Source organism: Clarias gariepinus, chromosome 5 (genome assembly GCF_024256425.1).
Source record: "Clarias gariepinus isolate MV-2021 ecotype Netherlands chromosome 5, CGAR_prim_01v2, whole genome shotgun sequence".
Taxonomy (NCBI): domain Eukaryota; kingdom Metazoa; phylum Chordata; class Actinopteri; order Siluriformes; family Clariidae; genus Clarias; species Clarias gariepinus.
Window position 1 is genome coordinate 29,165,793 of NC_071104.1, and position 15,099 is coordinate 29,180,891.

A 15,099-nucleotide genomic window follows, 5' to 3' on the forward strand; every position below is an offset into this window, starting at 1 on the left:
GACATGTATATAAAAGCAATTTTGTGCTCTTTCTTTTAAAAAAGTTTTATAATCAAAGTATCGTTTTCCTTTTACTTTCCCACTACTGTTATGAAAAACATTTTTATGAAATGATAATATTTAAAAAAATTGAATAAAAGAAAAATCAATCTAGATACTGCAAATTATATTTGGTATAGTGCTATATTGTATATTTATTTTAAATAATACACTGCAATTATAAAATACAAAAAGAAACTGTAAGAAATAGTACAAAGCACAGTGGTGAAGCTGTTGCCAGGCAATTATGGTACATTTACACTGAAATCGCTTTCCTAACAAAAGAAAAAATATTTTAAAAAACATACATGCACACACATTAATGAGATTACAGATAGTAGTTACAGAAAAAACAGAAGAATGAAACTTGAATCACTTTATTCAAGGCACTATATTGTGATTCATTTGCACTTTAGGGATGTCTTTAGGAAGTTTTTTTGAATGGTGTAGAAATTTGTTTAGTGACTTTATTTGGTGAAGTTTAAAGCTTAGAATATCTTTAAGAAGTGGTTGCGTGTTTCCACTCCAGAAAATGAAAATTGACAGTTCTGTCTGCCACAAGCACAGTACGGCTGAGAGCTTTGATCTCTTCCACATTAGGATCCAGCTTGACTTCAAACTGTTTATTATCTACTGTAAATAATTAAAACACAGAGCAATATTTAAACACTTCAGATTTCAGATATAATATTAAAACAAAAAAATTATAATGATGAAATGTACATGAAAACTCTAAATCATGTCATTTTTTTTTCACCTTTAATGTTATGCAGAAACCAACGTTCATTTGAAAATAAAACTGACATGTTTTAGAAGGAAAAGAATGTGTTCAGACTTTAACTTTTTTTGTTGTTATTAAAGCACATTTTGCTTCTAATACAGCAGTCTTTTTGGATGTTCCAACTTTTGTTTTTATTTTGATTTGACAATTTTATTCCACTGTTTCTTGCAAAAATGCCCAAGATCTGTAAAACTTATTAGGGTTTCCTATATGGACCACCATCCCCAAGTCATTCCATTGATTTTGACAAGTTTTGTGCCAGAATAGATTTAGTATTGTGAACTATCTGTGATTCGCTCTATATCTATATATCGGTATAAAGCATAGAGCTGTGTAAAATGTTTGTATCGATTCTGACTGCTGAAAACAGTAGATAACATTTACTATTTGATCAAGTAAGGTCATCTGGTTTCCACGGTGGCCCTGAAGTGCAAAACAAATTAACAAATTTTTTATTTTGTTAAAATTTTTGTTATTTTGTTTTGCACTTCACGGCCACCGTACAAGTTTCTTACAGGAGTAAAATAATTACAGTTGAATAAAATATGTTTGATCGACAGAAGGGTTCTGCACAATTAACACTGGTGAATTTTCTCCAGATTTTTTTATTTGATCTGAGATGTGTAAATTCTGCTGCAGTACACGGTAAAAAAAAAAAAATCCTGTTAAATAACAGTAAGTTACTGGCAATCTATTGTAATTTCACAGTACTTATATTCTTAAATTACTTTACAGTTTATTATTGTAAACATGAAAGATAGTATATTTCTGTATTTTCTTTTACAAATTTCAGTAGAATACTGGCAGCACAGACACCAGCAATCTACTGTATTTTTTACAGTATACATCCAGTATTTATTTTACAGAAATTTTCTGTAAGACTTAAATGCGTAGCTGATTATTTCAGTTTAACTTTTATTTTCTCTTGTTTATTAAACAAAGGTATACTGTAATTGTTAAAATAACTTTAGGTTTAAAATAAAAAGAAATCTACAAGAAATCTTATTATATTAAAAATTCCGAATAAAAGTAGAAAGGTATTGCTCTGTAAATATCTATTAAATATACAATAATCACATCAGAAGGATATAAATCAAAAACTTTTATTAAAAGATGGAGTAAAAAAATTACCCAAGGAACGAGCAACAGAATAATTTTTAAGTATTTCTTTTTCAATTAAAAAGGTAAAAACAATAGCCATTAATAATTCTATGATTGCATATCAGTGGCATGTTCATGGCATCAATTTATTTTTACATTTTTTGCAATAAATCGCACAATAGCAGTTGCTTAAACCAAGGCAAGACATAAAAAAATTACAAAATGTTCAGTAATAATAACAATACAAGTAATACCAAAACAGTACAGTACAAGTAACATTTTGATATTTACTTTTTACTCCCTCACCTTTCAAACATAGGCTACCAAAATGATCTCTGTTATGATGGTTAATACAAAACAGTACAGTACAAGTAACATTTTGATATTTAATTTTTATAGGTTTTAAAGAGAAATCAAGTATAATTAAAAATCAGAAATAATAGTGTATACCTATATCGATATGAATAACTATATAGTTATAAATAACTATATAGACAGTAAATAACTTTTAAAATGCAATATTTGATCAATTATAAGAAAAGTTACATTCAAGGCCATGATAACTTCTGGGATTTTGGGATGACAACACTGTTGTAATTAGTAGTTTTTTATACCACCTGTACAAATCTTTGCATCTAAAAAAACAAATCATATACCAAGTTAATTAAATCTGTCACTCCCTCACCTTTTAACCATAGGCCACCAAAATAATCTCTGTTATGATGGTTAATACTTAACATGAAACAACAAACACTATTTAACAAAAGACAATTTAAAACAATATATAATATAAGGCTTGGTGAGAGCCAAATCCATGAAAATATAAATGCTTGCGTTACTCATGTCAGCACTAAAGTAAGTTCTAAACACATTTTTTACAAGCTTCACTACGAAAGCGCATTGTATTCACAGAAAACAAACAAACAAAAAATCTCAGTAATTATCTCATAATAATGAGATATTATCTCATAATTATGAATTACTAAATCGTAATTATGACTTAATATCTCATAATTATTCATTAATATTTCATAATTATGAATTCCTGATCTCATAATTATGACTTACTATCTCATAACTATGACTTATTATCTCATAATTGACTTAGTATCTCATAATTATGAGATCCTGATCTCATAATTATGAAAATAATAATGTATAATCAATATTGCGAGTGCACGGATGTTGATTATACTAGTAAGAGATGCGCACTAAGACCCAGCGTGGGAGCACAAGAGAGAGAAAAAACGTTGGCTCAGTTGTGATCACGTGACGCTCATCGTCAAAACAAGGAGCGCATGCGTGATTTACATTTACATTTACATTTAGGCATTTGGCAGACGCTCTTATCCAGAGCGACTTACAAAAAGTGCTTTAATGTTTACAACATTGGATACATACTTACACTGGGTTAACTAGGTTAATAACTAAGTACCATTAGTCCAACACATCTGAGTTTTTTTTTTTTTTTTTTTTTTTTTGGGGGGGGGGGGGGGGGGGGGGGTTAGTCCAAATACTGGAGAAACAGATGCGTCTTGAGTCGTTGTTTAAAGATAGTCAAAGTCTCTGATGTACGGACATCTAGAGGAAGTTCATTCCACCACCTAGGTGCCAGAACAGAAAAGAGCCTGGATGAATGCCGCCCTCGATCCCTGAGAGATGGTGGGATGAGGCGAGCAGTGCTGGAGGATCGGAGGGAACGTGGTGCAGTTCGTGGTGTAATTAGCGCAGAGAGGTAAGTGGGTGCTGGGCCATTTTTAGCTTTGTAGGCAAGCATCAGTGTTTTGAATTTGATGCGGGCAGCTACAGGAAGCCAGTGCAGGGAGCGGAGGAGTGGGGTGGTGTGGGAAAACTTGGGAAGGTTAAAAACGAGTCGTGCTGCTGCATTCTGGATCAGTTGCAGAGGACGAATCGTGGACAAAGGCAGGCCTGCCAGGAGCGAGTTGCAGTAGTCCAGTCTTGAAATAACGAGGGACTGAACAAGCACCTGAGTAGCCTGTGAAGAAAGAAATGGGCGAATTCTTCTGATATTGTAAAGAAGAAATCGACAAGAGCGAGTAAGGTTAGCGATGTGTGGGGAAAATGACAGATGATTGTCCACGGTTACCCCAAGATTGCGGGCAGTGGTTGAGGGAGTGATTTGGTTGTTGTCCATGGATATCACAAGGTCTTGACCTGGAGATGAGTCACAAGGGATAAACAACAGTTCGGTTTTACTGAGATTAAGCTTCAGCTGATGAGCAGCCATCCAAAAAGAGATGTCTGCCAGACATGCTGAGATCCGGGTGGAAACCTGAGTGTCAGAGGGAGGAAAGGAGAGAACAAGTTGGGTGTCGTCTGCATAACAGTGGTATGAGAATCCATGCGATAATATGACCTTACCAAGAGACCGGGTATAGAGGGAGAACAGAAGAGGACCAAGTACTGAGCCCTGCGGGACACCAGTAGAGATGTAGATCCCCTCCATGTTACCTCATATGACCTTTCTTTTAGGTAAGAAGCAAACCATTGCCACGCTGTTCCACAAATTCCAAGGCTTGTAAGAATAGATAATAGAATCTTGTGGTTCACGGTGTCAAATGCAGCTGACAGGTCCATGACAGGTGATACATGATACTCGGTACTGGCAAACCGCCATAATAATATTTTTACTTTTTATTTTTGTTCAATTTATGGCAAAAGAAGTAACTATGCATCAATGTTTGCTAAAAATATTGTGCATTTTTTCCATTTTCAAAAATCGACAAAATCTGTGGCTAAATTTTTGCATGAGACTGTATCTGTTAACTTATCCATATGAAAACCAAATTGAGCAGATACCCGGTCAATTCAATGTAGACATTAATACAGACAGACAGTGGCTAACGCTATTATTACAAATTTATGGAGATATTTGATAGAATATGAAACAATATACTGTATAGCTTTGACCCTATTTCACTAGACTTCCAGAAACTCTTTTACTCACTCTGGTGGTATATAGCCTTATCAGTATATACATTTTTATCATAACTGTATATTCCGTCAAGTATTCATGTTTTCAAGATTTCTATTATTTCTTTAACAAGAGGGCTGCTGTGGAGGATTGAGATTAGATGGGTGATGGCTGACCTTTTGGAGCTACCGGACAAGCGTGAATAAGCGGTTGAAGTTGGGCCTGGGTGATTATGCAACAGGTTTAGGAGTGATGTTTGGTCAGGTGTTTGGTGTGCTTTTTACTGTACATTGAATTCCAAAAGGATTGACCGTACAAAGCCATCCAAACAATTTTTATTGACTTGGAGAAACATGCTCACCTGCTCAGAGTCACATGTTGAGGAACAAACTCTTCTTTCCATAGACGCTTGTGTGTCTGACACATTGGGGGGAAAAACAACTGTTTACAGATTTAGTTTTTACAATGTTTTACAATGTTTTTAATGTATATATTATTGTAATATAAATTAATCAGTAAGACACTGATAAGCATTTGGTGCTATCCAGGTATTTTACTAACCTTGGGGTATTGTTAGGCCAACTTGTTTTTATAGAAAAACAATCACTTGAACCAACTACATCAATGGGCTACAATTTGCCATAGATTAAAAGTTGGGCTCAGTCAACGTTATATATAATTAATAGAGCCCATAACCAATATTACTTGAGCCAATTCTAATTTGATTTAGAGACAAGTTGAGTCAATTTAAGATTTTGAACTGGGTACGCGTTGGGTCAAATAAACAGCAATGGGAAATATTTAGTTGGGCCAGCAAATTTCTCTAGAAGTTGAGTACACTTAAAATAGCTGTGCAACATTTTACTTAACCTTTTCTACGTTGAGGCAGCTGTTTTTTTTTTTTTTTTTTACAGTGTACTTCTTTTTCTGCTGCAAGATGTTCTCATCTATCATTAATTTAGAAACAAATTTGTATTGCCTTTAGCAAGTTAGCACAAAAATCTGCTTTGGGATCAACAAAGTTTAACTTGAGTTAATGTAAAGAATTTTTATTTAACAGAGACTACAAAGACCACAATGCTGGGCAAGTAGTTTCATCTCTAACTGCTTTTATTAAATTACAGGAAGCTAGAAGTAAGTTTGCTGATTACACAACTGCTTAAAGGCATCATAAATTTTATTTGTTCCTTATTTTGTAGCTTATCCCAATGTACAGTACTAGCACATTGTTATAAAAAGTGTTTTCTGCATAACTCATTCCACTCGGGCATCAGTTTAATTTACCATTTAAAGATTATTTATTCGAAACTTTGCCAGACAAATTAGATTTTGTAATGTATTTGTAAATTTATTTATAAATGCAAATAAATAATCGTAGCATAATCATGTGTACCTGTATAAACATATAGGAAAACGTCTACATTTTAAGAAACATGTGCGCGCACGCACACACACACACACTTGTTTTTAGCTTCAGACCAAGGCTGCATCTGAATACTAGTCTTACTTGATCTTAGTGCTGCATTCGACACCATAGATCATAATATTCTCATAGATCGCCTACAAAATCATATAGGTATTCAGGGGCAGGCATTAAAATGGTTTAGATCATACCTGTCTTATCGATACCATTTTGTAGATCTAAATCGAGTACCGTCTGATGTAATGCCAGTGAAATATGGAGTCCCACAAGGGTCAGTTTTAGGACCTCTCCTGTTCTCAATTTACATGTTTCCCCTGGGAAACATCATTAGAAGGCATGAGATTAGTTTCCATTGTTATGCTGATGATACCCAATTATACATCTCAACAAAACCAGATGTAATACCCAAGTTGTCTAGATTAACTGAGTGTGTCCAGGACATAAAAGATTGGATGACCAATAACTTTCTTTTACTAAATTCAGATAAGACAGAGATATTGCTCATCGGCCCAAAAACCAGCACACAACAGCTTTCACAATTCAGCCTGCGTTTAGAAGGATGTACTGCTACTACCAGCTCAACAGTAAAAGACCTGGGCGCAATATTAGACAGTAACTTGTCTTTTAAAAATCATATTTCCAATATCACAAAAACAGCCTTTTTCCATCTTAAAAAGATTGCCAAACTTAGGAGTATCCTATCCGTATCTGATGCAGAAAAGCTAGTTCATGCATTCATGACCTCCAGACTGGACTATTGTAATCCATTACTAGGTGGTTGTCCTGCATCCTCAATAAACAAGCTACAGTTAGTCCAAAATGCAGCTGCCAGGGTTCTCACTAGATCCAGAAAATATGATCATATAACACCTATATTATCATCCCTGCACTGGCTACCTGTTCAATTTAGAATTAATTACAAAATAGTACTACTTACATACAAGGCTTTAAATGGTTTAGCTCCCACATACCTAACCAGTCTTCTGATACGCTATAATCCACCACGTTCCTTAAGATCACAAAACTCCGGACTTCTGGTAGTTCCCAGAATTTTAAAATCTACAAAAGGGGGCAGGGCATTTTCATATTTGGCTCCAAAGCTTTGGAATAGCCTTCCAGACAGTGTTCGGGGAGCAGACACGGTTTCCCAATTCAAAAGTAGACTCAAGACGCATCTCTTTAATCTGGCATACATTTAACTCATCCCATAACCTCATACTCCAGTACACCTATCCTGAATGGCAACTACGCTAATTCTCTCCATCTTTTCTGTATTTTTCTACCCATCCCGAGGCATCTGGAGATTGTGCCAGCTTTAGTAGACAAAGGCCAACCCTGCGAGGTTTCTGAGGCATCCAGAGAAGGACCAGCTCCAGCTGGATTCTGCTTTATGATGGCTGGAGCTACACATCCTGCTCCTGTGCTTCCAGTGATCCAGACCCCATCTGCCCTCTGCACCTACTGACTCCCTGTGCTGAACTGGACTTCATCTACACAACTTCTGTTATATTGAACTTTCACCTGCACAACACACCTGATGTTATTTCTATCTGTTATCACCCAGATGAGGATGGGTTACCTGTTGAGTCTGGTTCCTCTCAAGGTTTCTTCCTATTGCCATCTCAGGGAGTTTTTCCTTGCCACTGTCGTCATCACCTTTGGCTTGCTCATCAGAGACATTTCATTCATCATTCATTCATTTCATTATTATCTAGACACCTTTTTCTCACACATACACACTTCTAAATATTTTCTTTTCTTTTCTAAAAAAAAAAAAAATTCTTTAATTTTTTGTGAAGCTGCTTTAAGACAATGACCATTGTTAAAAGCGCTATATAAATAAAATTGAATTGAATTGAATTGAACAAGTAACTTAGACAGAACTATAGCATGTATTTAAAAATAAATTTGACTTGACTTATTAGTTTAGGACCACACATTCAAGATTATCTCATCTGTTTATAAAGAAATAAATACCCAAAAACGACAATTCGCATATTTTCTTACTTTCTTAGTAGACAGAGAAGTTATTACAAATAAATGTATTTTTATATCTTCTCCTGTTACAGCCTGCTGGACCTAAATCTTTTAGAAACGCAGCTTACCGCCGCTTTATAGCGATGGAGTCACTAAGGGACCGTCTAAAAAGTGCATGACCAAGACCCAACCGTACAAAGGAATACACAAAATTACACAGAAATACCTCACAGGACATCAAACATATTACACTGTTAGGCTATAGTATGGATTATTTGTTTATTTATTTATTTGTTTGTTTAATTGATTAATAATTATTTTAAGGTACATTATGAAACAAATGATTATACAGACAATTCCTGTGCCAAAAAAGACACAAAAAGATTTTGTTAAATAAGAGTCGGGTGTGTTTTATTATAAAAATAATAATAATAATAATAATTGGAAAGGTATGTATGAAAATGAATGCATTTTGGTACAGTCTAATATGAGTTGCAAAAAATGACAATTAAATGAAAAAAATTTAATAACTTTTTTGCTATAGAAATTTCACATGTAAAATCAACTGTACTATAATCCACTCTATCATTGCTAATAACTACAACCATTCACTTTGCAATTTTCAGTTTGATATTTTTTTATTAATTTTTTCCTATAATGTATATTAATTTTTATTTTAAAAAAATTATGAATTTTTAATAGCTTTTTCGTTATGTGGATTACACATGTAAAACCAATTGTACTATAATCCACCCTATTATTGCTAATAACTACAACCAATGACAATTGGACATTTTACCTTTAACAAACTCAAATGAATGTGTTCATTAATAAGAATTAATATTTTGTATAAGCATCCTTTCTTATGTTTGTATTTGGAGGTAAATGATGTCTCTGGCATAGACATGCAAGTATTTTATACCATATGTCCAAATATTAATCATACCATTTAACAGATGCAATGTTTATTATTATTATTATTACTTATTATATTGTCTTTATCTTTTAGCCACTTTCAGCCAAGAGTGACTCTATTTTACTTGGTAGTTTAACAATATGGAAGGACCATTGAACTACAGCATAATGACATGCCACTGTGCACTTTCATCTCGGTGGAGAAAGGTGCGATAAAAAAAGTTTTAATGGGGTGTATGAACCTCTTCAGTGACTTTATTTTTTAAAATCTTAAAGCATCTTTAAGTGGTTGTGTGTTTCCGTTCCAAAAAATTAAAGTTGACAGTTCTGTCTGCCACAAGCGAGGTACGATTGAGAGCTTTGATCTTTCCCACATTAGGATCCAGCTTGACTTCAAACAGCTTAATTATCTAGATAAATGAAAATAAATGTTTTAGATAAAATATCAAAACATACAAATATGTTAAAACATGCATGTTTTTGTGATGTGAAAAATTAACCCTGATAAATCATGTGAGCTCTTTTTAACAACTTCAGTGTGATTTGTGATATAGAAACCAACAAATTCAAGTCATAAACAGATCAAGATACTAACCTTTTTTTTTTTTTTACTTTTGTGTGCACACAGCCCTATCAAATATGTTTGTTAAAGCAACTTTTGCTTGTAATACAAGGCTTTTTTGAGCTTTCTTTTAAATAGTTTTTTTGTGTGTGTGTGTTTGTGTGTATATATATATATATATATATATTACTTTATTTTATTTCTCATTTTAAAAGTTTCTGTAAGTTTGGTACCAAAAGAAATTAATTTGTTCCTTGACTAGGGTGCATTTTTAGTTTAGAGGGGAGTGTAGACTTTTTATATTGATTGAATTTGCTGAATAACTGATAATAAATAAATAGACTAATAACATCTTTTATATAATCCACCGAAGTTCTCTGGTTTCTTACCCTTGCCAGGGCCAAGTGCATCTCCAGTTCAGCAATACGTTTACCAACACACCCTCTCACTCCAAACCCAAAAGGAATAGATCCGAATGGGCTAGGTCGCTCCCTCCCATCTCGTAACCAGCGTTCAGGCTTGAACAGTCCTGGTTCAGGGAATATGTTCCCATCGTGAGAGATTGCATAATGCTGCATCATAAATGTGGTCTGTTCAGAAAGGGGTTTGATTAGTTAAACAGCAATTTATAGAGGATAATACATTTTGGGGAGAAAACTGTACCTTCTTAGGAAAGAAGTGTCCTCCAATGACCATGTCATTTTCTGATAAAAGCCGAACATTTACGGGAACAACTGGATACATTCTAAATATGACAATAAAATATCCTTAATATGATAGATAAAAGAAAAAAAAAATTATACATATATAACATTGCAGTTATTTTTTATGTTTTATGCTATATGGTACTTAAATACAATGTGCATGCACTTTTAGACATAATTTTTTCTATCCACCTTAGAGTCTCCTTGATGACAGCCTTGAGGTAGGGCATGTTGTTTATATCCTCAGCTGTTGGAATTTTGTCCCCTTTGATGATATTATTTACCTCCTGATACAGTGTTTCCTGGGTCTTTGGATTTTGTGACAGCAGGTACAATGCCCACATCATAGTATTGGATGTCTTACGAGAAAGGGCATTTTATTTAGTTTTATTATTTATTATATTTCTTATTCCAATAGTTTTCCTTATACTAATTAAAGTTATATAGTAGAATATAAATTAGTTATCCTTACTGTGTCCACTCCTGCCAGGAGCAGTTCAGCAACACTTCCATACACATCCTTTTTGCTCATGTTGGTGCTGGAAAGCAAATAGCTGAGATACTCTCCTTCAACTTCCTGACCTGCATCCAAGCGCTTCTGAATGTCCTCCATCTTCTTGTCAATTAGCTTGCAGGCTATTTAAAGCCAGGTAGAGATTTCTCTTAATTTAAATACAAATGACAGAAAAAGTAATAAACTACACATATGTGGCACCCTCCACAATAATGGGCACCCATGGCTAAGATGTGTTCTTAGGTTAAACAATATAGAACCAGTGGAAAAAAATCTCAAATTAATGTATATACCCAGCAAAAAAAGAAATGTCCCTTTTTCAGAACTGTGTATTTCAACAATAATGTTGTAAAAATCCAAATAACTTTACATATCTTCATTGTAAAGGGTTTAAACAATGTTTTCCATGCATGTTCAATTAACCATAATCAATTAATTAACATGCACCTGTGGAATGGTCGTTAAGACCTTAACAGCTTACAGAAAGTAGGCATTTAAGGTCACAGTTCTAAAAACGCAGGACACTAAAGAGACTTGTCTACCGACTGTGAAAAACACCTAAAAAAAGATGCCCAGGGTCCCTGCTCATCTGCGTGAACGTGCATTAGGCATGCTGCAGGGAGGCATGAGGACTGCTCATGTGGCTAGGGCAATAAATTGCCATGTCCGCACTGTGAGACGCCTAAGACAGCGCTACAGGGACACAGGAAGGACAGCTGATCATCTTCGCAGTGGAAGACCACATGTAACAACACCTGCACAGGATCGGTACATCTGAATATCACACCTGCGTGACAGGTACAGGATGGCCACAACAACTGCCCGAGTCACACCAGGAACACACAACCCCTCCATCAGTGCTCAGACTGTCCGCAATAGGCAGTCCATGAGGAGGAGATGCACTGCAGTACTTCAAGCAGCTGGTGGCCACACCAGATACTGACTGGTACTTTTGATTTTGAGCCTCCCTTCATTCAGAGATACATTGAGAAACATTTTTAGTTTAGGTCTTATGGCTCTTTTAGTGTTCATACAAATATTTACACATTAAGTTTACTGAAAGTAAAAAGAGTTGAAAGTCTGAGGACGTTTCTTTTTTTTGCTGAGTATATATATATATATATATATATATATATATATATATAAAAGTTTGGGCACCAAACTTTCACAGTCCAGAGTCTCAGATTCTTTTTAGAAGGTTTTAGACATTAATCAACTCGTTAGATCTAATGTATGGCAACAGCTGTCATAAGTATATGACAATTTAGCTTTTTTGTAAGCTTTATAAATACTTTGACTTTTCGAACCTAGTGCACACACTGATGCTGTGCATGCAAGATGACCAAAGACTATTACAGAACTAGAAGCCTTTTGCAAGGAAGAATGGGAGAAAATCCCAAGTACAGTATAAGAATTTAAAGACTTTTAGCTGGTTTTAAAAAGGGTTTGTAAACTGTGATATCTGCCAGAGGAGGTGTTACTAAGCACTGATTATGTAGGGTGCCCAAACTTTTGCACACAGCCACAAGTTTTTATTTTTTATCTTTGTTCAATTTATGACATAAAAAGTAACCATGCATCAATGTTTGCTTTTATAAAGAGAGAGAGAGAGAGAGAGAAGAGGTGCATGGGTGAGAGAGGAAAAAAATATCTGTTAAAACATTGTTTTAATTTTCTTACCAAATCTGAAGATTCCATCCCAACCACTTATGTACCACTGCCAGAATGGCAAATAATTGTGAGTCCACTTGGGTAAAACATTCACAGCCATAGTATAAGTGAACATTTGGCCAATAGAATTGATGAAGTTTTGACTTTCTGCCGGTATCTCATTTTCAAGACAGCCAATACGAGTCTCAAAGAGTATGCGGGAGATTCCTAATAATCATGGCATATGTGTCAACTCACATTTGTATTATCACCTTTTTCACATGATCCAAATTTTTCAAGGTGTACTACATAATTGTTAGACAAGTACAGCCTGACAGGCGTACCTTCTAGAGAGAAGCGGTACAGCTCATTTGACATGTTGGGTACCAGGTCTCCACTGGAGCTCATCTTGCGTAAATGGCATATTCGTTTGATAAAATCTGTGACCACTTCATTAATCACATTGTCATACTTCACAGAGTCCTTTGGATGCAGCATACGTTTGTTCAGCACAGATCGGAGTTTATACCATTTCTCTCCTTCTCTAGTGAATACAAAATGCAACATACATATTTCAGTGTTTTTAAGGAAATTATCAGCATTTCTCACAAATGAAAATCATGAAAAAGCGTGATGAATGATTCAGGGAGCTCAGGGTCTGGCCGGTGCTATGGGACACACCTAACATGTTTCATTAGGAAGTGATCAGGACTATGCCTTATTCCTTGCAATTTAAACTCAGAAAGGCTTTTCCTTGAGGATGAATTTTATAATAATTTTGGGTGCTAATTGACACGATTTTTTTTTAACAAAGCATCCTGTTTGTCATACAATTGCTGTTATTTATATATAGAAATGTATGAGATAAGCAGACATAGTAGGAAAAAGAAAAATAAGTAGATAATTTACATATAAAAACATTTTTACATAACAAGAGTTCACTGGGATAGGCTCCAGACCCCTGGCGACCTTGTGTACAGGATAAAGTGGTAGAGACGATAAGTGAGTGAGTAGTATTTTAATTGTGTCATCACATGCTCCTCAAAACAAGCTAATTAAATGTTGTCAGTGACCATGCCCACCCAGGTTAAAATTATATTCACTTTTATATTGAAGTCATACAGTTTGATAGACAACTGGATAGTAACTCTTGCACAAAAAAAATGGTACTTTGTTTAAAATTGGCGTATAGACCATTTAAAGCTTAGAACAGAATTTCCAAAAGTCAGCAAATTATCACTGTAGATGTGTGAGTAAGATGGCCATACTGACAAAAATCTCATGCAGTTAAAGTATCTTTTTCACATCTGCATTTGTCTCACCCAAACTACATGAATTTTAGTTAATTTTGAGAAATTTTAAATGTAAAATAAATATGCAGATCTCTCAGTGCATTAAGCACATATAAATATCTAGCTCAATCGCCCCTCTGGTGGCCGAGATGCAACTACAGTACCAGCCCCCAAGCCATAGAAGGTGACCAGCTCATCAATCATGGACCTGAAGTCATTTGCCACCAGGCTTGTCCCATGTTGCCCCAAGAGGGCATGCTATGGATGAGGCGAAGCAAGCCAAAGTCCAAGTAGTAACCCATGGCTGGGTCATCCCCGGAGAGTGGGTCCATTTAAAAAAAAAAAAAAAAAAAAAACCAAACAACTGCGCTTTCCGGGGTTGGGGCTTAAAGGTTTTATTTGGCGGCACTTAAATGTTACCACATTAACCATAACAACTAGCAGTGTGACAATTAAATGTAACATATATCCACACAAAGAAAGACAAAGCGGCTTACTCAGTGACAGGACCATAACCCAAACCGTTCATATCTCGGTATTCAGTCCAGGCAGTCATGTCTCCTCTGCTAGGGAATTTATCATCTTTCCTCATCACTTCCTCCAGCAGCTCCACAGTATTGAGTGCCACTGAATGACTGTTGCCAGCACTTACTTTATACATTGGGCCATATAGCTGCTTTTCATATAACTAGAGAAATCACAAAAATGTAGTACTGTAGGCTTTCATTAATGTCATTAGATCTTCCATAAGACATTTAATCAATCACAAAATGCACAGAACTTCTTTTACTTATTTATATTCTTGTTTATAACATAGCCAAGTATAAAATGACTAACAGCACAGGAAATGCCCATTAGCAAGTTGTATATCACTTAACATACTGTACCTGCAGCTCATGTAAGCGTTTGTAGTAGCCTTTAAAGATCCACCTGTACAGGGTTGTGGGAAGACTGACCTCAGGGAGGTCAGCCTCAGTCTTGATCCGGGCAGGAGGGACAGAAGCTGTAGTGTTTCCATTTGCACTTCTCTTTAGATCCAGATTGAACGTGGTAGACCTAAGAAACACAGGAAGAGCAGTCGTTTCGACTGAACGCAGCACAAGGCGTCCCGCCATTAGTAGAGTAGGACCTGACTATAAAAACAACAATTTGTGTTATACTTGGAAGAAAGAATGACGGACAACTGATAACGTTTCACTGAACAGA

General features: G+C 35.2%; 1 protein-coding gene across 1 annotated transcript; it reads right to left on the reverse strand.

Moving 5' to 3' along the window:
* Positions 1 to 9,221: 9,221 nt before the first annotated feature.
* On the reverse strand, positions 9,222 to 15,099 carry LOC128523848 (sterol 26-hydroxylase, mitochondrial-like). Its single transcript, XM_053495997.1, has 9 exons — positions 14,781 to 15,099; positions 14,391 to 14,581; positions 12,946 to 13,145; positions 12,632 to 12,829; positions 10,910 to 11,073; positions 10,630 to 10,796; positions 10,397 to 10,478; positions 10,123 to 10,323; positions 9,222 to 9,581 (listed from the first exon to the last, which is right to left on the reverse strand). Exons 1-9 carry the CDS (start codon positions 15,006 to 15,008, stop codon positions 9,453 to 9,455), a joined length of 1,560 nt encoding a protein of 519 aa, XP_053351972.1. The 5' UTR covers positions 15,009 to 15,099; the 3' UTR covers positions 9,222 to 9,452.